The sequence below is a fragment of the Cucumis melo genome, chromosome 1, assembly GCF_025177605.1.
Source record: "Cucumis melo cultivar AY chromosome 1, USDA_Cmelo_AY_1.0, whole genome shotgun sequence".
NCBI lineage: Eukaryota > Viridiplantae > Streptophyta > Magnoliopsida > Cucurbitales > Cucurbitaceae > Cucumis > Cucumis melo.
Window position 1 is genome coordinate 31077299 of NC_066857.1, and position 25264 is coordinate 31102562.

General features: G+C 31.2%; 3 protein-coding genes across 7 annotated transcripts; 1 reads left to right on the forward strand and 2 right to left on the reverse strand.

The window, feature by feature from the left end:
- Positions 1-8053: 8053 nt before the first annotated feature.
- LOC103492665 (uncharacterized) lies at positions 8054-12225 on the reverse strand. Its single transcript, XM_008453127.3, has 2 exons — positions 11143-12225; positions 8054-9092 (listed from the first exon to the last, which is right to left on the reverse strand). The coding sequence occupies exons 1-2, from the start codon at positions 11986-11988 to the stop codon at positions 8676-8678; spliced, it is 1263 nt and encodes a 420-aa protein (XP_008451349.1). The 5' UTR covers positions 11989-12225; the 3' UTR covers positions 8054-8675.
- Positions 12226-19078: 6853 nt separating this feature from the next.
- On the forward strand, positions 19079-22493 carry LOC103492666 (F-box protein At4g02733). 5 transcript variants are annotated; one of them, XR_007817992.1, is made up of 5 exons: positions 19093-19820; positions 19938-20408; positions 21266-21439; positions 21518-21628; positions 22306-22493. XR_007817992.1 is itself a non-coding variant. In XM_008453128.2 (3 exons), exons 1-3 carry the CDS (start codon positions 19719-19721, stop codon positions 21272-21274), a joined length of 288 nt encoding a protein of 95 aa, XP_008451350.2. In that variant the 5' UTR covers positions 19093-19718; the 3' UTR covers positions 21275-21742. The 5 variants fall into 5 exon arrangements, 1 of the variants encoding a protein (XP_008451350.2); XR_001763054.2 differs by lacking the exon at positions 22306-22493 and having other exon boundaries at positions 21518-21742; XR_007817929.1 differs by lacking the exon at positions 22306-22493 and having other exon boundaries at positions 20232-20408; positions 21518-21742.
- A 388-nt stretch (positions 22494-22881) lies between these two features.
- On the reverse strand, positions 22882-24433 carry LOC127148538 (uncharacterized). Its single transcript, XM_051082601.1, has 2 exons — positions 23907-24433; positions 22882-23137 (listed from the first exon to the last, which is right to left on the reverse strand). Exons 1-2 carry the CDS (start codon positions 24431-24433, stop codon positions 22882-22884), a joined length of 783 nt encoding a protein of 260 aa, XP_050938558.1.
- Between the last annotated feature and the right edge of the window lie 831 nt (positions 24434-25264).

The window sequence follows — 25264 nt, forward strand, 5'->3', positions numbered from 1 at the left end:
GCCGTTTGGGGGAAGGGGTTGGGTTATGGGGGGTTAGGGTTATGATAAACCTAGTGTTAAGATAAATCTAGGATTATAATAAGATGTGTTTGGGGGAAAGGTTATGGAGGAAGTGTTATGATAAGATGTGTTTCGGGGAAGTGTTATGGAGGAAGTGTTATGATAAGATGTGTTTGGGGGAAGTGTTATGATAATGTTGTGAAGAAGGATTGAGGAAAAGTTGAAGAAGGGTTAAGAAGTGTTGAAGAAGGGTTGAGGAAGGGTTAAGGAGTTAAAACTAGGGTTACATAACCCTTCCCCCAAACGGGGGTTGGATTACATAACCCTAACCCCCATAATCCAACCCTTCCCCCAAACGTCCCCTTAGTGTTATACGTAAGCATAGTGATAGATTTTAGAGAGAAAGAAAAATATTATAAATAGTCATATTTGACAATTCCAAATATGAGAATTAAGTAAACTTCAAGAAGAGATCTAATCATCTTCTATATGCTTAGTTAAACTAAAAAAATTAAATGTATAGTAATTTAAGGCATCTATATGTGGTTGGATTGACATCAAATTGATGTAAGTACTCATGCATGTTAATTGAGACGAGGTTAAACTAGAGGAGGAGAGGGTCAACATAGAATACACAAAGGGTCGCAACATACATGCAAATTTTATGTGCCAACACAAACGACAGCAAAAATGATGGCAATGATGATGTAGTGAGTAGTGTCTAGCTTTCGACACGTTAAAAACTAATTTGTTCAAATCAAATATTATTTTTCAATTTTAAAGTTGTAAAAAAATTGTATCAAATAATTTTTTCTATTGTTTCAAATAAAGAAACGGTCAAAACTACAATCAAATGGAGTATAATTTGAGTTCAAATCACACGTTTACTTGTTATACTAAGAGAAAATTGAAATTACACATGTAAGGACAAAAAGCGACTTATCCATATAAAATGAAAGTCTTTAGTTCTTTATTAGTTACATTTGTGACCAATAAACAACAAATAGCTAGTTATTTTAAAAGAAAATAATAATTATACGCAATCGATACAACTTTTAAATATTAACGATAAATTTTCTTAATAAATAATTATTGAATAGGAATTACGCAAGAGTTTATAAGAAAAAAAACTTCTGGTTCGTATATATATATATAAATATTTGCAACCGTAGATGAAATAATAAAATGTTATGGTCGAACTAAATTAAACATTGATAATTAGAATTTGTACAAAAGTCAAAATTGGATACAAAATTATACAAAGGTTAAAAAAAAAGTTCAATATTTACAAACCTCATACTACATACAAACAATTTTTATATAATATGAAAATTACTATAATAACCTCCAAATTCTATCATCTGTGATAAATAATTAAAAATTTGGAAAAAAAGAATCTAACAACTTTTATTATATATGGAAAATCAATGAAAGATAGAGCAACTTTAATTGAATACAAAATTATTTTTAAATAGACAAGGAGGAAACAATCATTCAATATTCAAATTCCTCACCAAAAATTTGCAAAAGAAGTACAATAAAAACAAAAACAAAAGGTTTCGTTTTCAAAACAACCGACTTTAGATTTTGAAGGAAAAAATATTCAAAAATTAAAATATTACTTTCTTTAGAAAAAAAAAATACTAATTGTGTTTAGGGTATTTATGTAAGTTAATTTGAAGTATAGACAAGTGGATAAATTATTACCAATTGAGACAATTTTTTTAAAAAAATATATCTTAAATTTGAGTCCATTTGGCCCAATTTTGGTTAAAAATGAGTAAGTTAAAAAATAATGGGCAGTTTCTTAATTATTTTTACTAATTAAGGTGGAACTTTATTCCTTATTTGGTCCCAGAAATTCGTGAATTTAATGACTAAATTCATCAATTTGGCAACTTATTAACTGTTTAGTGACAAATCTATAAAAGGAGGTAAGGGCCCCTCACATTAACGCTCTAAGAATTATTCGACAACTTGGATTAACCCAACCCATATTATACAGGTTGGGTTTGGTCTCGAGGTTGATATTGAAAATTTTGGTTTAATCCAACCTAACTCGAATTAATATATATATATATATATATATATATACACACTGAGTCCCTACTGCTTCAAAACTACTGGTTGGCATGGTGGTCAAGCGATGAACACTAAAGTTTGAGACTAAGTGGTTGCAACTTTGTTTTATGTTAAAATAATCAATTTATATTACTTAAAATTCAAATTTATTTATAGTTTTAACACGATGTCATACTTAATTTTCAAAAATAGCAAAAATAACTTCCTCTTCTATGAACTTGATTTTTCAAACCTATCAACTCTCAAACCTAAATATAACTCTACTTTTTGGCTCGAATATCTCTTATGGTTTGATATACATATTGAAAAAATATATTGGACAAATTTTAGAATGAAGAGGATATATCCAATCTTTTTCCTCCCGACTTTTAAACATAAAATGGTTTTTGTTTTGGTTGAATGAGAATTTTTTTACTAATCATAGACTGTCGTGTTTTTTTTTTTTTATCAAATTAATAACAAGTTTGTAATTGATTAGATTTGGACTAACTAAAAATTGGTGTGTCCCAGTTTGAGATTGAAACCATAACTTGGTAACTCTGTATGTGAATGATATCATAGTTTTCTCCTTAGATCGAAAAATTAATGAGAAATTGGATGGGATGATTTTTTCATGTTTTTTTTTTATCGACAAGTTTTATTTTATTTTAACTTTAGGTATTTCTTAGTTACAATATGTTTTTGTAAGTCACACAATTAATAGTGTCGTCGTGGGTTTGTTCCCAACAAGAGTAAAAATGAAGTCACCACAAATCTTGATTTAGAGGGTGTGATAGACACCCCAAATATGTTAAATTGATATACATGGTCTTTTGTGTATGGAAAATGTGTTAACACCTCACATATCACTCAAAGAATGAAATTTTATTTATTCTCGTGTTATTATTTTTCGAAAAGAATCTTTGTAAAAAAAAATGTTTTTGTTTTTATTTTTACATATCACATATTTTATTGGTATCCTGTTATTTAGATTAATGAGCAATAATTTATGAGTGACCAATAACTATTAGAAAATTTATTATTACCTCGAGAATATTAAGAAAATCTATTTTTTGGAAAATATTTTGAGAGTGGTTTTTGGTTTATTTAAAAATAGATAAAAAAAAATAAATATTTTAAAAATTGCTTTAAGAAGTAGATTATTATAGAATCGTTTTTTTTTATTATTTTATTTTAATTTTGAAATAATTTAAACAACAATTCGTGGGAAATTTATTTTCGGAAAAATTTTATGAAAAACATTTTTGTTTAGAAAACATTTGGTTTAGAAAATAATTTTTTTCTTACAATAACATTTTTTATGGAAAAACGGTTTGTTTAAATGTTTAGAAAATAATTGATGGAATGTTCTAAACCTTTTTTTAGAGAAAAAAAAAAGAGGTTACGGAAAATTGTTCTAAAATACTTTATTTCATTAAAAAAAGTTATTAAAGACTTTTTATTTATTTATTTAGAAAGCCAAATTAGAAAATCAAAACTTCTTTTAAATGCAAATTTTTGGATACAAAATAAAATCTTGGTATCCCAACACTATTACAGAAAAAGGGATCTCTTGACACACAAAATCGTCGGGAGTTATACGAAAAGCGTCGAAAATTTCTTTCTCAACGCATAAATAACCGTCGAGAGATCCATAATTTTTAATAGTACAAGGTGTTATTTTTGTTCTGAAAATACTTTTGTAACAACGTCTCTTGATTTAGAGATCCTATCATTGACAAAAATATTACAAAGGAAAAGAAATTATAGCAATAGAATCACATAAAAAACCGTAAATAAAACAAAAAAAAAAAAAATAGAGAAAGTATTGTAAGATTGATATAAAATAAACCATGTCACCTAGAAATATGTATAAATGAATAGAAATGGTAGTAACTTTTAAAGAGAAGAAAAAAGAAAGAATGCATGAATGAGAATAGTACGGAAGATACAACATAATTGGTAATTGGATAGAATACATGAACGTGCAACACAAACAAAACTATAATACATATCAAGAGAAAACAAAAGAATCTTACAACTATATATATAGTCTCATAGATGATTTAATCATGTACAAATAAAATAGGAGAAATTAAGGATACACTACTTTTATGAAAGATTAAAACGAACTGAGCAAAAAATGCATTTGTTTAGGAAACAAAAACATATTTTTTTCATTAAAAAAATGATCACTTTATTTAAAAGAAGTTGGGGGATTTTAAAATTCCGAACAAATTTAGGGGCGTACAAATAGAACATAAATATTACAATTTTAATATAGATTTAAATTAACTTTAATGGATTTTGAGTATAGAATATTTGTGTGGTTAAAAGTAGATGACTTTTTGGAGGCTTTAGCTACGTTCGGAATCAAATTTTTGTGAATCGAATGTTTGTGAGCTTATTTGATGGGGTTCTGATGGCTGAAAATTATAAATGTCTGTTTTGAGGTGCAGGATTTGGGAATTTTGATTTTTTATGCCTATACTTGAGCACTGGTTTTGAATTCTTAAGATTAGCTAATCTGTTTATTTTATTTATTTATTTTTCTTTTTTTTTTTTTAAACTGCACATCCTAAATTTATCAAAATTTTAATTGACTTTTTTTCTTCATATTTTGTACTTCCAATTCTATTTCTAGATTGAATTAGAAAAGAAAAAAAAGGTAACCTATGGGCTTGAATAGTGTTTTACTATTCAAACCTACTGGAAAGAGTGTAAGAAGTCTTGATGAAGACGGTCGTTGATCAATGGTATAGATGGTCAACGGTCGCCAATGTTTAATTAAGACAATTGGTTGGTCATCGATTATCATGACAATTAATTGCCAAGGGTCATGGCTATTGGTCATTGACCTTCATGACAAGAAGCACGACATCAATAATTAACGATAACGATTGATTGTCGTTGATTAAGATGTTCACCTGACAATAGAAACGTCCAAAGTTGTAGGTCACCAACAATCAAAATGGTTGTGATCGATAATTGACAATCAAAACGATCCGAAGGCAATAATCAAGATGATCCAGAGTCGACAGTTAAGATGATTGGTCATTATGGTTAATCGTCAAGTTGGCTAACGTTTGTTGCCAACGGTCATCAATGATCAATGGTAAGAGTTGAAGTGAAAATTTTTCTAAAACATATGACATTCAAATAATAATAGTAATAATAATAATAAACATATTCCAAATCCATGAGTTTGGTTTCTTAATCTCATGAATTTTATTCCAATTGTCCAAACATGGGTTTGGCTTCAAATGCCAAGTCCCCTACTTCCAAACTCATGGGTCAAATATTCCATTTAATACATATTATTTGTATTATTTGAACGAGAGTCAAAGATATTTGATAAAACTATTTTACAGAATTTACTTATTTAGTACAAACATTAAGTATAAATATAATAAGTTGAATTACAATGTTAACAATTATTTTAAAGTTTAAAAGAAAGAAATAAAAAGGAAAGGTGAAAATGAAAAAAAAATGAAAAGGAAGAAAATAGAATATGGAAAATCACAATCAGCGATTCAGCATCTTATGCCCATATGCTTTTCAACATTAAAACAAATCCCTCTCGGCTTGGGGCTTACGTGTATATTCCCCTCCCCTAATTATTCCAATTCCCACTCTCTTTTCTTTTATATTTCCCCCATATTCTAAATATCTCTTCAATTTCATTTTCTAACTCTATATTTCTTTTCCCAAATCCAGTTTTATTTCAATTATATTTTTGTTCATTTTCCGAGTTTCAATCACTTATCTTCTAAATTTAGGGTCAACATAATAGATCGAAAAATCGAATCGATCTACCATATTAAAGGTGATCGGTTGAAGATAAGAATAAGTTTGATTAGTGTTTGTTTGGAATATTTTTAAAAAATGTCAAAAGACTTAAGCCGCCCTACGCTTATAGTTGATTTTGAAATTCTACTAAACAGATTATAGTCAATTCAGTATTGGTTTGATTGGAAAATCGAGTCTGGCCGACCGATGCACGCCCCTGACTCATGATTGTTCTGCTGAAAAAAAATGTATTTATTTCGTTTCTGAACTTTTATTTTTGTATTATTAGGTTTTTTAAGTTTTAAATTTATGTATAATAGGTATTTAAGAAACTTGAAATTTCTTTAAATTGATATGTTCAAATTTACCTTTTATGTTTGATCGAACATTAGACTTTTAAATTTGCATTTAGAAGATTATTAAAATTAAAAAAAAAAAAAAATTGTTTGACAACAAATTTGTTTATGGTTTTTTGTTTTTTAAAATTAAGTTTATTTTTCTCTTTAATTTTCACAGGACGGTTTTTCATCGTTCTTAAAGATAAGAGTTGAATTCTTAGCAATATCTTAAAAAGAAAAAAGTTTTTAAAAACTAATTTTTGTTAGTTTTTAAGAGTGAAATGATATTTATAAGCTTAATTAAAAATAAATAAATAAATAATCATTAAATAAGCTATAATTTATAATATGAAAAGTTTAAAGAGACCAAATATTAAAGGGGCATAAAGTTATTTTTAAAAAGGAAAAGAAAGAAAAATTAAAATCGAGTATTTATTCTATCTTTTTTGTATAACTTATATAAACGGTAACTCAAAGTTTTCATTCCATATTCCCTTATGACTCATTTTTGGTTTTCTTTTCTCAAAGAATATAAATAAAGAAAATCTGATGTTGTTTAGAGAAATTCAACCTCCTTATTTGACATTTTAAAATTATGTCCTTTTTGTTGGTGAATATCAAAATTGTTGATTATGTGATACGACATGGTCTCACTTGTTTCGTTTGACCAAGAAGAAAAAGATACCATTCTCATTTAAATGCTTTTTTATAAAAGTTATTATGAATTGGAGTGCTTTTAAATACTTTAAACTAATCAATTTTAATGTTACTGTTTATCAATGTTTATAAATGTTCATCAAATAATAGATGATTGTTTATCAATGTTTATCACTATTTACGATAAAATTTTGTTATCTTTGTAAACATTTTTAAATCCTAAACTTAATTATTTTCTTTAAAGATAATTATTATAAATAACAAAATTATTGAAAATATTTATAAATATTGATAGAAGTTTATCATCGACAGATCTAAAATTTTGCTATATTTTATAAATATTTTAATTTATTTTACTTATTTGAAAATAAGTCTTCTTTTAATTTATGAAAAAAGTTTTAATTCTATTAATCTCTCTGGTAAACGATGTCAAGTCACTGATTACAAATACCATGAATTTTTACTATATACCAAAATGAGTATAACTCAATTGGCGTAGAATTTGTACCGTTAACTTCAAGATTAGAGGTTAAATTTAATTTAGACAAAAATGGAAAATGGAAAATTAATAGGATGTGTTTTCTCAAAATACTCACATAAATTAATGGTCATTGCCGCGTCGTTTCAAGTTCTTAATTCTATCGAAAATTATAAAGAATTTCAAAATTTGATCCATTGGAACAACTCAGGCTCTCTTTCGATATTTATCAGAGAAGTGATCATATCAATAACCTTGATTGACACGAACAACTTTTTTTTTTTTTTTTTTTTTTTTTTTTTAACTAAAGTTATTTTATTTATTATTCTTTTTTTTTTTTTCTCTCTTTTCACAATGCACAATTCCCCTCATTTTTCCCTCCTCTTTTTCTAGAAAAGATAAAGTCGGTGTCAAATTAATTATTAAATTTGATAATTAGACAATCAAATCTTCATCGTTTTGTATAAATATGTTAATATCTCTTAACTGATCGCTGACGCAACAAATTAGTATAAGATAATAACTTTTAAAGAATTTTCATTTAATTCGTATGTTGATTCTCATATAAAAAATTATAATCAGGTCAAAAATAAAATTATGAAATAAATTTTACTTTTAATCAAACAAATCCTAAGAATAATATGGTCTTGACATATCCAAGTTCTGAAGTTTTCTTTTTCCCTTTTGAGTAATTAAATTATATTGTAAAAAGAACGGTAGATTGAAAAAATAAAAGAAAAGAAAAAAACCTTTCAATTGAGAATCCACTACTATGACATTGTCTTTTATTTATTCCTAATACACTTGTCACCCTACTCAATAAGCTTGAGATTGCACTCAATCACCCACCATAGCAAGACAACAAAATATTAGGTAAATACTTCAATCTCAATCCTTACTCAAAAGAAGCGAGAGATACAAAGTATATAACCTTTGGACCAAAAAGCTTGAGATCATCTCTCACTCCACGTATTGTCGAAGTTGGAAGAAACAGAAAAATCTTGTTCAGTACCGAGCTAGATTCAAATTACTTATCATACAGACATAAAGAATGCAGCGAGGAGATGATCTTCTTACCAGGTCTTCGGGATGGGCATGATTCGAAGCACTTCGTCGAGACACCCTGATTGATTCCCCCAAAAGCTCTTCAGATAGCATGGACTGCATCATTACCGTTTGCAAAGCTGTAGACAAAACATCGCTGGCTAGCAAGTGTTTTACGTCTACAGACTTCAATCTCAAACAGTAATCCAAAATCAACTCAATGATTACCAAACTATGCTGAAGAACTTTATATATTACATATATGAAGACGGTAAAGAAGACGAGCCAAGAGAGGATACTCTAAATTCCTAGCTATCTTCCGGGGCAGGCATGATTCGTAGCCTTTCATCAGAACCCAGCTTGCCTCCTCCAGAAACTCTCTCTTCTGCTAGCAGAGATTGCAGGTCACTACCGTTTGCCAAGCTGTTAAATTCTACTGCCTTGGATGGCATCGTTGGATAGCGCCGTTGACAGAACGTCATCAATCTCTTGATTGATTGCAGGTATTTCCTTGTTGTTTCATCATTCATGATATGAGCCACACTGTTGGTGTAAATCTTTTCACGAGCTGAACGTTCGTGAATACCAACCATAGTGACACCAATAGGCCATGGGGCATTTCCAATGGCCATCTTAATGTATTGATCCATGGCAGCTAGATAGTCTCGCTTCATGCAGCATTCAACAACTACCAACAATGCTTGCCGAATATCATCGGGAAGAACCTAAAAGAAAATAATATAATACATTAATGAAAATTATCTGCTAAAAAGAAAATATTACAAGATAATCAATTGATTTCAGCAAACTTGCATCACGGTTCTCTTGTTTCTCAGCACTCACAAATGTCAAGTTATACATTTATATCTAAAGATATTGCAAAGCTGCAAGCCACAAAGAGCACTAAACATAAAACTCATGTGAAGTTACCTGATACATGCAATAATTCATTCCATACAAACATGATACATGCCAGAATTTTTATCCCGAAGAACCCTCAGATAAATAATTAGAAATAAAAAACTTCTATTTAAGTATATGTTTGTCGCGTACATAACATTGGTCAACTGATGTAGTGGTTTGCAATTAACATAAAAAAAAAAAAAAAAAAAAAACGAATAAGTATATAATAGTAGATTTGGAGAGGGAAGTTTGAGAATGACACTTGCATATGGCAAAATACAGAAAACAGCACTTTATTCAATTATATGAAAACAAAAAATGTAATGTACATTCCACAGCCATCCCTAGGAGAGGGGAAGGAGAGCTTGGTACGTCAATTAGTGCAATTGAAATTAACAATGACGGCCCACCACACCAATGGGGTTAGATAGTTCTAAACTAGTAATATATGATTCATAGGGTGGCGACAAGAAGGGGACAGTTACTCTCACACAGGTGGCTAGAGACAAGGGTCTAACTGAAGACGCTATCAGGCCATAAGTTAAGCATTCAGCCGGCAGCCCTGGTAATAACAAAACTGCCAGCAACCAACTACGTAAACAGGTGGACATAGTCCAACATTGTGATCATAAGAAATCTGACTTGACAAATGAAATAATGGTTTATTATCAGTATCTATTTTCTTACCACACTTCCAAAGGTGATTGCCAAATGGTTACTTTTTTTTTTTAACCATATGTGGGGTGGGGGAATGGGATTGAACTTCAGACGTCGAGATTGATAGCCACTTGAGCTATGTTTTATTGGCAATTGTTGAATCGTTTACCTATTATCGATTAAAAAGATTTGAACTCCAATAGGATCAAAATGTCGAATGACCACTCCTACAAGCTTCATTTTCAAATTCTTTCCCAAGGAGATCCTCTATCTACAATTGTTAAACTGCTCCTATCCAAGACACATTTAGAACCTCTCTACTTGAAACTAGGACCTGGTTTGAAGGTTTTTTTTTTTTTTTTTTGGATCTGAAAACAAAGAATGGGTCTCTTTCCCATACTTGCTCTCCAACTTGTACTTGTGCTCTTCCAATAAGTGATTTCAGCTGTCTGAAAAATACATTTTTTTTCTCTTTCCTACTTCCTATTCAAGGATATGGTGGACAAATAATTCCAAAGAAAACCAATCTTTACAAGGGTGATATGCCACTTGAAATATATCCAAAGGAAGTTGAGGTTTTCTTGTAGAAGCTCTCTCATGGGAGCACCAAGACTAACAAAAAAAGAAAAAAGATTTCCAAATTGATGCCATGCCCTAGACCTAAGTATTGGAAGATGCGAATCCAAAAGTCACCTCTTCCTCATGTGCCAGTTGGCTGAGGAACTGCCGAATTATATGCAAACGAACTTCTAGTCCCAAGTCATTCTCCCTTTAACATTAACAACCTACTCCCTTGGATACTTGATAGTCATCGTTTCAAAAAGAGAGAAAGTTATTTGGAATTTGGGTACAGATTTTGCTAGAACTCACTTTTGACTACTATGGCTAGAGATGAATATTAACATTCAACAAAAAAAGTAAGTCCTTAAGCAATCTTTTGGATTTTCTTATTCTTGTGGCTTTAGCTTGGTGTAAATTTTAAGCTGCTTTTAACTCTTCTATTTAGTACTCTCTTAGCCACTTGGAAGGGCTATTTCTAAACATCTCTAACTTGGGACTAACTCTCCTTCTTTATTTAAAGCCACTAACATAGAAAAAGACAATCTGGTTATTCTCGAACCTACCATGACGTCTAAGGATGACAAAATGAAGAATCATCAAGAGAATTGAACGTTCAACAAATCGACTAGGTAACTAAAGGGACAAAAATCGTACCTTCTTCCTGCAAAACTTGAACAGAGGATGTAAATAACGAGCACACTGCTTGAATGTTGCTACCATAGACTTCCCTTTGGCCGTCCGCTTCTCTGCTTCAGGCATTTCATCCAATTCCTGGTTCCACTCGTTTAACAACCTCTTAAAAAACACCAATATCTTATCTTCCTCACATAACTCGTCAAAATTAGCTTTCATTCTCTTTAAATCTTTGTCAGTCTCAACCCCACTCGACCCTCCATCGGCACTCTCTTCATCGGGCCCACCTCCATCTCCCTCTTCCCCAGCACCATCCTCCTTCTTCTGCCTCTTCCGCTCGCTCAAAATCCCCGTCTTCTGCCGCTTCCTCAACTCTGCAATATCCCGAAGAAAGTCATTCGTTTGCCCCTCAGTCAAGTCACTATCCACCTCGAAAAGCCCCGCTTTCAGCACGAACTTCAAGCGGTCAAGCCGAGCATCATCATCTTCCCCGAAAAGCGTAATGGGTTGTTTCAGAAACCGGAGTCTTCGAATCACTTCCTGTCTGGGAAGGACGAGGTTGTCGATATTCTGCTCGTCCGTTAGGGACTTCGAAGTGGTGGTGGTAGAGCTGATTGCGACGGAGGAGGAAGTGGTGGAGGCTGAAGCTAATGGATTGGATTTGGAAGATGTGGAGGCGGCCTCAGCGGCGGTAGCGGAGGCGGTGGATTGGCGGAGAGCTTTAGCTTCCAATTCGCGCTTCTCTTTCTCGCGTAGCTGTTGGATTTGCTTCTGTTCGATTTCGGATCGCTTGAAAACGCGCTTGCCGCCGGTTTCGGTGGCTAGGGCTTGACGTTTCTTTAGGAGTTCTTGCTTGAGAAGATCCATTGATTCCGTTTCGGCTTCTCGGTCGCCGGAATCCTGTTAGGGCTTAGTGCCGGAGCTCTGAATTGGAAGAGAAAGGGGAAAGAAAAATGAGCTTCATTGTGATTTGTTTGTCAAAAGCATCAGCCTAAAATATGAGTTTGAATTACATTTTAGTCCCTACTTTTCAACGCAATCACATTTTTACTCCCAGCCAAACTATACAACACTTTTAATCCTGAGGTCATATATTACTTTTTGAGGAATTTTCTTTTCTTTTTCTTTCCATTTCTCTCCTCCCTCCTCCTTTCTCTAAAACATGTTGCTCACAAAAATCTCCATATAAGTCTGAATACAATCTCTATGAACAAACTGAAAATATGAAATCGAACCTGAAGACAAATTTCACAAATTGTGTTACCGTTTTTAGCTGCACAGTCTCTAAATACAATCTTTTATGAGTAAAGTGAAAAAAAAAAAAAAAAAGAAAAAACAAACGAAGAACAAAACCCATGAATAAAAAACAAAATCAAAGAAGTAGAAAAAGAAGAAGAACAGGGGGCTTTGCAGTTCTTCTTCAAGGCAAATCCTACAGTGTGAAACATCGTAGGACATTGGCATTGAAATTAAACTCCTTCATATATACAAACACTTCCTCCATCTTCTTCTTTTCGTATCAATTTTTGTTGTTTTTCTTAAATACTATTTTTATTCAAAAATTTCGGTGGTGAAGTTTTCTTCATACCCTCAGTTTCTAAAATCTTCGGTGGTGAAGTTTTCTTCATACCCTCAGTATACTGATGTGTGGTTAATCGAGGAAGTTGAAGTGTTTTTGGGTCTTGTGTTGATGTAGCTCTAGAAATTTGAGATTATTGTGAAGAATTTCCACCCTAGACATGATATATGCATTTAAGTTATATAAAGATAATTGAAAATTAAAAAGACTGCATAATGAATTGAATAAGTCATTTACCATGTTTGGGATTGAATCCCATAAAAGTCCTTTCTCCTCTAGTTTGTTTTCTCCTCGTAGCTCCTAGTCCTTCATATGATCTAGAATTATGACCAACATCTTTACATTTGCTACATCCAGGCCCACAATGCTTGAATCTTCGGGAAGAAGAAGCCTCATCCACATCCTTCTTCCTTCGTCATCTTGGTCTTTCAGGTGGCCTTTGTATTATAGGTGGTTGTATCATGCCATAATTTGATTTAAGGCATAAGTTTGATCCATTAACAGGTTTTAAAAGGAATGAATACGTTTTCACCAATGTCTCTCTGGAGTAGCCGTCATGCACAAATTTTTTTGGTCGTCTTTTCAAGTAGAATTTCCATAATTCACATGCACAGTACAAATACCCCTAACTCGTCTTTTATCCTTCTTCACAATTTTTACATTAGACGTGCCCTTCATAGCACATTCCTTTGTAGCTTCCTTTAACAGAACCTTTGTGCTAAATTTCATTTCCTACCTGAAATGTAACATCCTCCATATCATTCAGATAGCTACTCATCTCTTTATCTTCATCCTACAAACATAGAGACTCGAAAGATGAAGCATAAGAGGATTCACAATCTCCAATATCTGAATTTAGATGATAAATCCTTATCAATAGATGAGTCATTTGATCTCTTAGAAACTAGATCATTATTTTCAAACTTACAGAGAGTCACAATTAGATGTAAGGGTGAGATTTCAATCTAAATGCATTGCATCTTCATTTGGGTTGTGTTGAACATATAAAGTGCTATTCCACGAATGAAACTTATCCTACTTAAAATATTATAATCACGGATGATTAACAATAAACCACAGTGTAGTTCCAAACTAGGTTTCAAGTACCAATAACATTCAACATTAAATACATCTACTTTTGACATTAATGTATTTAAGTCAATGATATATAATATGTTTCTGTCAATAACCTTGGTAATCTCAGTCCCTCCAACATATTCATAACTGCGATAGATTATGTTCAAAGATTATGTTTATTTTAAGATAAATGCATTTTAATTAATTATCACTCTACTAACTATAATCAACTTGGATATTACAGACACTATGCTAGGTAATCTCAATTTTTTTTCTTCATTTTCTTCTTCGATGAAATTGCATTTACCACCCCTAAGTTTTTAGACATGAAACTTTAGATTTGAGCAATTATATCCCCCTCTGATTTGTTAATAGTTGCAATGAGGTCATTTTCCAAATCTATATTTATTTGTAGATTATTTTATAGATTTGGTGTCGCTTTAGGGTAGTTAAAAATAGGGTAAAATTAAGCTGATTTATAAAGTACTGGTTGGTAACACGTGCTATGCATGTTAATTTTTCATTTTACTTGACTAAATAAAAAAAGAGTAATTATTTGCATAAAGCTATTATTTATTTATTCATGATTTTTTAAAATATATTTTTCAGTTTCATTTTTAAGAAACCTCTTACTCAAGACTTGTTATATACGTGTGTATAAATCAAATGAGCTAAAAGATATAAAGAATTTGATAATATGATTATGAAACAATCCATTCAATCAAACTTTAGATCTATGAGTATATTTTTTTTATATGTATCAATTACGTATTGAATGTTTAATGTATTTGGAATTTTGGACATCGACATCGACTTGATTATTATTTGGACATTTGTGCTAATTCTATATATTTTATGTATTTCTAACATATTCAAGAAGTATAATTATTTAACAAATTTTTCAAGAAATATAATTAGTTATTGTTTTGAAATGAATCAATTAAATTTAAATGAAACTATATTATTGAAATAATACAAATAGATGAGACAATTTTTTTCCTTCGATAAGATCCATAATATACTATAAGCACATCTTACATCTTACATCAAAAGCATACTTAAGTACAAAACAATAATAAAAAATAGAAAAACCCTGGTTCTTTCGCATTCTTGCCACTTTGTTATTTTTTGAAAAATTAGAAATGACGCTTTTGATCGTTCTCTCTTTAGTCTCTCGCTTTTACATTCTTCATTTTTTAATCCTCGTCAATTTATATGCATCTCTTTTATTGGATTGATTGTTTGCTCCCAGACATCGTAAAAATCTATAAATATAGGAATGTATATAAACCTATTTCTATATAAAAATAGGGAACAAAATAAAATTAAGAAACAGAAAATTAGAAGATAATAAAAAGCATGGTTTGATTTTTTCTTTACCAAACTTTTTACTGTGACTTGTAAACATGAATAGAAAGAAAAAAGAATGTGATATTTATACCTAAAATTTTGAAAAGGAAAAAGAAATAATTAGTATGAGAAAAGAAAATATGAATAGTGGAAGATAGATGAATGTGAATGGTTTTATAAGATATTTAATTTTTAATTAATTTCTAAAATGAACTTCCAACTTTTCACGTCTTATACTTTAATTACTTTAATTTCACTAAACTTAAATATAATAATTAATTCAAAAAGTAGTGTGAGAGAGTCCATAATTTATTATATTATAAAAAACAAAATTAAAAATGATTTTTACCATACAACCAAAGGAAGAATTGGAAAACAAAACTAAAAACAAGGACATAAGCTTCTAGGCTTTTATATATAGCATAGTTTTGTAAAATAGTGGTGATTTATTATCTTATTCAATTCGGTCTTTCATTTTTTAATTATTTTTCTTACTTTTTTGTATTTAATTGTACTAGGCACTTTTTTCCTCAAATTAATTCGCTTTTTATTTTAATTTTTTCTGATGTTTGTGGTTTAATTGTCTCTTTCCATATTAAGTTATAATTAGCAGTAATTTTAGGAATATTAATTAACTACATGGTAACATTTAAACAAATTTATAAATATAGTAAAATCTATCGGTGTTAAACTTCTATTAGTATTATCATTGATACTAATAAAATCTTATGGCCTATAAGTGATAGATCAATATTTTGTAACATGGTCTATTGGACTTTGACAGATTTTCGTATATTTGTAATTTTTTAAAAAACGTTGCTATATTCGCTAATATTTTGAATCAAATCACTATATTTGTAACCATAGCTTTTTTTAATTTAAATTTTTGTTTCTTTTATACGTTTTTTATAATTTATTTTTTATTTTTATCTTCCCAAATTTCAAAATTTATAAAGAAAATGTACTTGTTTTAAAGCAATGACTAATGATTAAATCAACAAGTTTGTTTCCCTGTCGAAAAAATAGATAATTAGTTTTTAAAAACCAATGATAAAATTTGTTTACTCATCAAAATATCACACAACATATGTTTTGAAAAATTGGAAGTAACGATTAATTTGACCCTTATTTTACTACAAATAAATTATTTACGTTTGAATAGGTAAAACTTAAAATAAACTAACTCCTCTCTAATGTTTTCGATATATAACTACATTCATTGATCAACTCTAGCAACCAACTCCAACGACCATCGACGACTCATAATTTCGGCAAAAATAAGCCATTCAAGAAATTTTTTGTTTCGAGCATGTTTTCTTTTAGAAAAAACAAGTAATCAAATAATTAAATAATACCAATTGAATTATGTAAATATAGTTGTAAAATGTTCATAGTTGCTAATTTTTGTTCAAATTAATTAGGGTTGAGATTGTCTTTATTGGAGTTAGTTGCTAAAGGTGATCATCGATGAATGAAATCGTTGAAAACATTGGAAGAGGTAAATTGATTATTTTAAGTTTTAACAACCTAGTTGTAAATAAGTTTACTTAACAAAATGAGTGTTAAAATAATAGTTACTTCTCATTTTTTAAATATTTATTGTTTGATACTTGATGAGTAAATAAATTTTAGGGAAATTGTGAAAAAAAGGCAAAAAAAAATTATCTATTTTTTTCAATGAACAAATAAATTTGTTGATCTGGTCATTAAATTTACTTCAAATCAAATTATTTTCTTTACAAAATTTGGAAATTGTATACATAATTTTATTAAAAGATAAAAATAAATAAACTTTAAAGGAAAAATATGTATAAAAGATTAAAAATATCTAAAATAAAAATTTATCCAATATGAAAAAGAAAATTAAATAACAATATGGAGAAACTTAAAATAAAAGATAAATTAACTTTTGAAAAAAAGTGCACAGTACAATTGAATAGAAAAGGCAAGAAAAATTTATATTTATTTATTATTATATTATAATGAAACAAATATTGAAATAGTAAATTAAAAGAATTATTTATTACCAACAATATAAGAGGAGAGATTGGTGTTTTATTTCATTTAGTAATTTTTTTAATCCAAATTGACAGTAACTTTTTTATAAATTTAAAATAATAACTTAATATTGACATTAATATTGTAAATTAGAATTCGATAAAATGGTAGAATTGTCAAAAAATGATTTTCCCAAGTAGAACTACTTACAGGGTGTGTTTGAGGGAATGAAAGAGTTATGGAGTAAAAGGATTAAAATAATCCTAGGATTATGATAATATGTGTTTGGGGGAAAGATTATTATTGGTAGTGTTATGGTAATATGTGTTTGGGAGAAAAGATATGAAAGATAGTGTTATGATAGTATGTGTTTGGATAAAGGATTATGATAGTAGTGTTATGATAATATATGTTTTGGGGAAGAGTTATGATTGTAGTAATTTAAAAAACAATAATAAATTTTTTATTAGATTATTTGGGTAGGGTAATGTAGGGTGGTAAGAAAGTAAAAATAGGATAAGATAGAGTTATTTAGGGATTAGGATAACCCTAATCCCCCTTATCATAATATTTGGGCCAAACACGGTTTGGCCCAATTTCCTGATCTTTTTCCCCTAAAACCCCACCCCAAACATACCCATAAAATAAACTTGGTCAATCTTAATAATAGAACATTTATTTCAAAAAGTTGAGGTGTGAAATTTTGAGGTAAAATAATCATATTTTGAATATGTCAATGATGTTACGAGAATGAAAATAATTTATACTACTTCCCTAAGTAACATATAATAAATAGGGACAATGTGTTAAGTATCATTTATTTCAATAGCTGACATGTGAAATTTTGATGTATTATTTACATTCCATTTATTTCAACAATTAGCACATGAAATTAGAATACCCGACTTAGAATTCAAAGGAGGGGATAAAATATCTAGCTAACAATGCAACATGCAACATAATTATACTCATTTTATCATAAAAATATATGTCCAATTAGAACAGACAATAACAATTATAATAAACGTTGTTTTAAGTTAAACTTCTACATTTTTTTTTAATTGTAAATATATACTTTAACAAATTAAGTTATCTTAAATTACTATATTTATAAAGTAAGGTTTTTTTTTTCTTCCATAACATGTTTGATGTTTGTAGTTTGGCTTTCTGAAATTCTATCATATGGTTCACTATAAATATTGAATAAGAGGTAAAAAAAATTTGAAACTATGACAACAAATATAAGATGATAATTTTTTTTTTTGGTGTACAAAACCATATTAAGCTACAATTAATATAAAGTTATGAACTCATGTAACCAGATTGAAAATTTAGTTAGACATGTTAATATAATATCAATGATAATTAGGTTTGAATTATTATTGTTATGGATGTTTTAAAATATAGTAAAATGAGATATCTTATTAACATATATAATAAAAAAAATTTACTTTTTACCTAATAGATATCGATCTAGATTTATGGCAACCTATTTCTTAAAGTAAAATTTTTCTATATTTGTAAATATTTTCAATTTTGTTTATCTAAAATTTTAAACATTTAACGAATTTAATAACATTTTAGCGGTTTTATTTTTTGTGTCAAATAAATTTTTAATATTTTATACGGTATAATTTTTTAAATTGATTGTAAAATATCATATTTATTAATTATTTTAATTATAATGATCAATTATTTAAACTATATTGATTGCTATCAAATATCACCCTGTCATGAATTAGTATTATATTAATTAAAGATTACGTGAGCTTTTTACTTGGTGATGTATTTTAATAGATTGAAAATATGAATAAGGTATTATTTTAATTAATTAAAGAAATTTAAAAATGATAATTGAAAACATGAATAAGTGATGTATTTTAATTAATTAATTGTTCTCTTCTTCTGTTGTTATAACAAAAATCCTCACTTTACATCTTTCAAATTTGAAATTTCTTCCCCATCCTTCTTCTCTAACGGCTCACTCCTTCTCTTTCAACTTTCTCTCCCCTCTCCCATTCTCTGTCGCTCTCGTCTTCTTCGTCTTCCTCAAAACCTTTACCCTTCCTATCTCTCAATTTTCACTTCACTTCATGCAGCCAAGAAACTCTACCTTGCGAGTTAATAGATACCCATCTCGTCGACCCACCGCCGATCTTCTTCTCCTCGCCCTTACGGCACCGGGATCAAGGGCGGCATACCCCCTCGGAGACCCAAGTCGTCTTCCAAAGGAAATGCTTCACCGTCAGATCCCAACTCCATGGTTCCCGATTCCAAACCCTCGCCGGCTAAGTTGAAGAGCCCGCTTCCACCGTCAGATCCCCTTCTCTCTCGCTCTCTCTCGTGTCCACCCGCTGATGATATGGATGCTCTCTTTCAAGTCCAAACCTCGGTTCCTTCATCCATGGCGAAGCGGCCATGTCCATCTCAAAACCCTAAAATACCGACTTTTACTCAGATGGTCCTTCTTCTCGAAGCTTTTCTTGGCCTTTCAGACTCTTCTTCCATCTGTATCAACTTTTCATTCTAGAGACTTCTTGACTCCTTGCCTTCTGACTTGGATCAGACTCTTCTCATCGATCGCGCTCTTAAAATGGGCACCTACTTGCTCGAAGCTGGTAAACGTTCTGCTAGGATACGAGCTACTAAGCATAACTCTGTCGTTTCGGCTCTTCCTCCTGACCTCACCATCAAAGTATGTTATTGTTTAGTTTTTTGAAGATTTTTTTGAACTTTTTTAATTTTGATTTTGGCTTCGGAATTGTTTGGTGTTAATTGTTTTCGATTTGTTGTATCTGTTCATTGGCAATAGGATTCAGAAAACGTGCATATTTTAGTTCATATTTTTGTATGGACGTAATCAAGCGGGTAGGTTGGGAATCTTGAAGACAGATAGCGTATAGCTTATAATTCGTTTATTTCAAGCTCAGGAATCATTGTTACAAGCTTCCACCTCTTCAGCTCATCCTCCAGTTATTTATGGTTGGTCCCATGTTGTGTTCCAACATCAATAACAGTTGATTAAAAAATGATGGGTTTTGCTGGAGTGGATGATAACGAACTGTGGTTTTGCTGGAGTGGATGATAACGAACTGTGGATTTTCAGGTTTTTTCCATGCTTGACGCACAGAGCCTTTTCTTTGCAACAGCTACTTGTTCGATGTTTCACAAGTGTGCAATGGATCCTTCTTGCTATTCCAACATTGACTTAACAACAGTTTCTCCAAGAGTTAATAATGCAGCAGTTTCTACAATGATTCACCGTGCTGGAAAACTCCCTTCAGTAAGATATTTTCTGTTGAAAGTTCATTATCTAATGTTGACAACATGAATTCTAATGCAGTAATATGTTTATTTAGGATCTGAAACAGAAGGATGTTAAGCTCATTAGTGATTTGGTCTTTTGAATCTTGTCTTTCGGCCAACATAGCTATTCATTTTGCATTAGACATTTTGACTATTAGTATTCACTACCCAAGTATTGATGGTTCAGCTGACTGTTTAAGCTGATGTAAGGAGTTTTATCCTTCTTAATCTTGTGTCTCACACCATATCTGTTGTAATGTTAGTGTCTGTGGAAAATGCTAAATTATTCCCCTATGTGGTCTAACATCATCCATGTTGTAGTTAGAGCAAAACATGAAACAACTCCTTACTTCATTCTATACAATAGAATTTAATATATATAGGCATACATGGAAACCCTAAATAGAGACGAGAAAATTACAATAAAGGACAAAAGACTAATAAGCTCCTATAGTTACATATATACTATAACAATCAAAATTCTGTTCTTTTCACTTCTTAAATGAAAAAAAGTCTTAATCTTCTTATCCATATAATTAATTTTATAACATTAGTTTTGCTTTTTCACCAACCATGTCTATTCTAGATGCCTTCAAAGGCATGTGAATTAGGTTCATTAATCATCAATTCCAACTGTAATTCCTTTTACCCTCTGCTAGGAAACATTGAAATTGCATTATTTTTATTTTTCTAAGCTTTGATTGGCTTGGCCTATCTGTCCCCCTCATTAATTTCAGATCTCTTAAGCTTGGTATAGTTCCACTGAAATTGCATTATTTTTATTTTTCTAAGCTTTGATTGGCTTGGCTTATCTGTCCCCCTCATTAATTTCAGATCTCTTAAGCTTGGTATAGTTCCTGGCCCAACTTCATCCCCAGGTTCTTGCCAACCGTTGGTTTACAATGTCAGTAGCTTTTCATGGAATGACAAAAGATCCAGACAAGGGAAGAAGTCATCAGTACTCACAAGATCATGCTTAAGCCCTTTGGGTGGGGCCAGTACTCTTGGGTATAGGCTTACTTTTGAAGTCTAGATTGTGCTCATTTTGAAAAAGGAGTTCTGTTTCTGAACTGTTAAATTTTATAGGATGCTCTTAAAAATGCTGCATCTTTACAACATTGAAAGACTGGATAGTCCATCACTTCGTGCTGCATTATCTGCTTGCCCATCTCTCCTTTATCTGGAAATTGTGGGCCTGTAAGTTTCTTTAGTTGACCAATTTTGTGGTTTTCTAATAATTTAAGCTGGAATATACTGTTTTTGTTTAAAAATGTTGATACTGGTGAACTGTAATACAAGGACTAAGATTTCTTCAACTCTTGTCCTGATGTGTCTCACCTTTTCTTTTGATATCACCGATTAATTATACTTGTTCTTATCATTTCTCAACTTCATTCGTTATTATTTTTTGCTCACTCCAATAAACTTGTTCTTTTTTTTTTTTTTAATAAACAAATATAGCAATCATGTTTTCCGGATAGGTTCATAACTTTATCTCGGTGTATGGTTCTTTTGACTGGATGATAGTATTTTCCCTTCTTTAAGATTTAACAATTAGTTGAGGGCATGATAATTGTTAACAGATTTAGAAGGATATGCTCTCTCTAGAATTTAAATTCATTGTTTGCTTCGTTTTTTGCCTGCTCCTTTGGGTTCCCCCTTCTATTTATTTATTGTAGTTAATAATCCACGTCCTCCATTGAACATTCATGTGGAGTTGAGACAGACATTGATGTCTGTGATTGAAGACTGTCCATTGATCGAGCGCTTGTTCTTTGAATCCTCAAAAACTGGTTTATTATCTATCTCATTAGATATCCTCTTTTCAGTCCTAATAGTCATCTGCTTATTCATTCCTATTTTGAAAATGACAGGCAGAGATGACAGCTTGAAATCATCAACATGTGTTGATCTAGTTCAAAAGTGTCCTCGTTTAGTGTCTTTAGCCCTTGGGGGATTTAAACTCCATGATTATAAAGTTCGCATACTTGTTAAGGTATTCTCTGCAATTACAAGGAATTTTCTGATGCATGCATACATAAATTATTTCCATTGCTGATTTTAGATTCTTATGTTGCAACAGTATTTAACTACTGCTACAACTAGATGTTCTGAATTTTAGGACATTGCTATGAAGCATGCCATGTATAACATTCCTATATTTTTTTTCACATACTGGAATTAGTTGAATATAATAGGTAATCTAGATAGGCTCTTTTGCTTTTGATTTACCTACTATATATATATAGCTTTATTTTTGGAACTCAAGGAAACTGATGTAAATCCTATAGAACAGATCCCATTCAAGTAAGATCGTAAACTGTCAGGACTGCCTCTAAGTGTTTTAAATGCTTCTCCATGTCTTAACTTTAAATCAGTATATCATAAAAAAAGAAAAAAACCAACACAAATTTCCTCAGATATGGTCTAAAAATCGTGTTCATCAACGACTAAAACGTAGCCGGCGCATTGGTTAGCCCAAAAGGCATCACCAAAAATTCATAATAACCTTCATGTGTTTTAAAGGCCGTTTTCTCTACATCTTCCTCAGCCATTCTAATATGATGATAACCAGATTTCAGATCTATTTTGGTGAAAAACGTCACCCCACTTAATTCATCAAATAATTCTTCCACCACCGGAATTGGAAATTTATCGGGAACAGTAACATTATTCAGCGTCGTGTAGTCCACGCAAAACCGCCAACTGCCATTTTTTTTAACTAAGAGGACAGGACTAGAATAAGGGCTTACACTCGCCTGATAACTCCTGAAGACAACATTTCTCCCACCAACTTCTCCATTTCTTCTTTTTGGTGGTAAGCATAACGATATGGTCTTACATTTACTGGGTTAGTATCCCTTTGTAAATGTATGTGATGTTCGATACTTCGCCTCGGTGGTAACTTTTTCTGGCCAATTAAACACATCGAAATATTGGTCTAAAACAGTGGATATTAGCCTTTCTGCCTCACCATATTTTAGGGGTGTACATAAGCCGGGTTGGAGGAAAATTATGGACCAACCCAAAGTATCCGGGTTGGCAAAAAATGAACCCTATCGGTTTAATTCGTAAGGGTCAACCCAACCCAACCCAAAAAATTCGGGTTGGGTCGGGTTGGGTTTGCGGGTTTTTTTTTTCATCTCTCCATAATTTATTTAGACAAATTTTCGTATTATTTTTCAATATGCAAGGTGAACAAATTGTTATTCACGGTACAAGGTGACAAATATATACGTGTGTTATACATTCAAATTTCAAGTATAGAATGTTAATTCAAAATAAGGTTTACTTTTAGGTTTTAGGTGTATATATATATGTATCTATATATGTATATATAATCGGGTTGGGCCAGGTCAACCCTACCCCTAACTTGCACAACCCCGACAACCCGACTCAACCTTTTTTTCTCCAATTTTCTAACCCAACCCAACCCTTACGGTTTGGGTTGGGTAATCCGGGTTGGTCGGGTTACCGGTTTTTTTGAACACCCATACCATATTTTGCTTTTTCCTCCCGAATTGTGTCATTTGATGATGCTACTGCTATAGTTTTACATTCAATCAGAAAACCGTGATCCTGCTCATCCCATGTGCTCATCCCTCTAATACAGATTTGTTTATCTTTATCATTGAATGCTAAAGTTAAATTCTTCCAGTCCAAAACTGTAACTCCCAATAAGTAAATCCACTGCATACCGAGTATGATGTCTACTCTACCCAATTCTAAAGGCAGAAAGTCCTCCTTGATAGTCCATTCCTTCATTTGTACTTCCAAGGATTCACAAATTCCCTTCCCTTGGATAGTTGTTCCTGTTCCGAGAATAACCCCATAGTGGGCAGTATCTTTAATTGGCAATTGCAGCCGTTTCACCAATTTTTCAGAGACAAAATTATGTGTAGCCCCACAGTCTATTAAGATCACAATGTGTTTATCCTGTAATCTTCCCCTCACTTTCATAGTTTCAGGATCATTCAAACCAACTACAGTAATTCCACACATGTTGTAGTTTCACCTGTGATTTCTATCGCACGTAACTTTGTTTTTTCAGCTTCCACTTCTTCAATAATTTCAAACTCCTCCTGTTTATCAATAACCACAAACATTCTCAGCTCACGTTGCTCTTTCATCTTGCATTTATGATCTGCTGAGTATTTCTCATTGCATCTAAAACAAAGTCCCTTTTCTCTCCTTGCTTGAAACTCGACATCAGGTAGTCTTTTAGACGATCCTTCTTTTCGCGCTTCACCGGCATTTGAACTTCTAACGTAATCATTCTTATAGGAAACGTTGTGTTCCCTTTAGCATCAGTTGTGGTATAACTGGTAACAGCCTTAGTATTCGATCTCAAATGTGGTGGGTATTTCCCGCCAAAAAAACCAATTAAATTCGCCTCACCTCTAATTATCTCTCTGTTTTCAACCAACTGAGCAAGCAACATTATTTCTCCTAAGTTCTTGGTATGCAAAACACTACTTCCGCTCTGATCCATGTAAACAATTCGTTCATAAATGTTTCTTCTACAACTCTTTCTTGTAGATCAAAGAGTGGAGTAACTAACTTATCAATTCCTCCACTTTTGTTTCTTGCCAGATTCTAAGAAAGCGGCCACAAATTGATCCTTCTCTAGTACAACGGAATCGAACTAATAATCTTTTCTTTAGATTCGACCAACACAAAAATTTCTCCCTCTCTTCTTGCGAGCTATACCAATTAAGGGCAGGATCATCAAAACTAATAGTAGAAACAAGCATTTTTTCAGATTCAGTTAGTTTATGTATTTGAAAATACCTCTATGCTCTGAATAGCCATGAATCGGGATCCTCTCCGGTG

Coding starts and splice junctions, on each gene's coding strand:
- LOC103492665 (XM_008453127.3), bottom strand. CDS start 11,988: ATGGATCTTCTCAAGCAAGAACTCCTAAAGAAACGTCAAGCCCTAGCC. Junction 9,093..11,142: donor TCAAGTTTTGCAGGAAGAAG/GTACGATTTTTG, acceptor ATTTTCTTTTAG/GTTCTTCCCGATGATATTCG.
- LOC103492666 (XM_008453128.2), top strand. CDS start 19,719: ATGGGCACCTACTTGCTCGAAGCTGGTAAACGTTCTGCTAGGATACGA. Junction 19,821..20,231: donor CTCCTGACCTCACCATCAAA/GTATGTTATTGT, acceptor GTGGATTTTCAG/GTTTTTTCCATGCTTGACGC.
- LOC127148538 (XM_051082601.1), bottom strand. CDS start 24,433: ATGTGTGGAATTACTGTAGTTGGTTTGAATGATCCTGAAACTATGAAA. Junction 23,138..23,906: donor ATGGGTGTTCAAAAAAACCG/GTAACCCGACCA, acceptor AAAAAATGGCAG/TTGGCGGTTTTGCGTGGACT.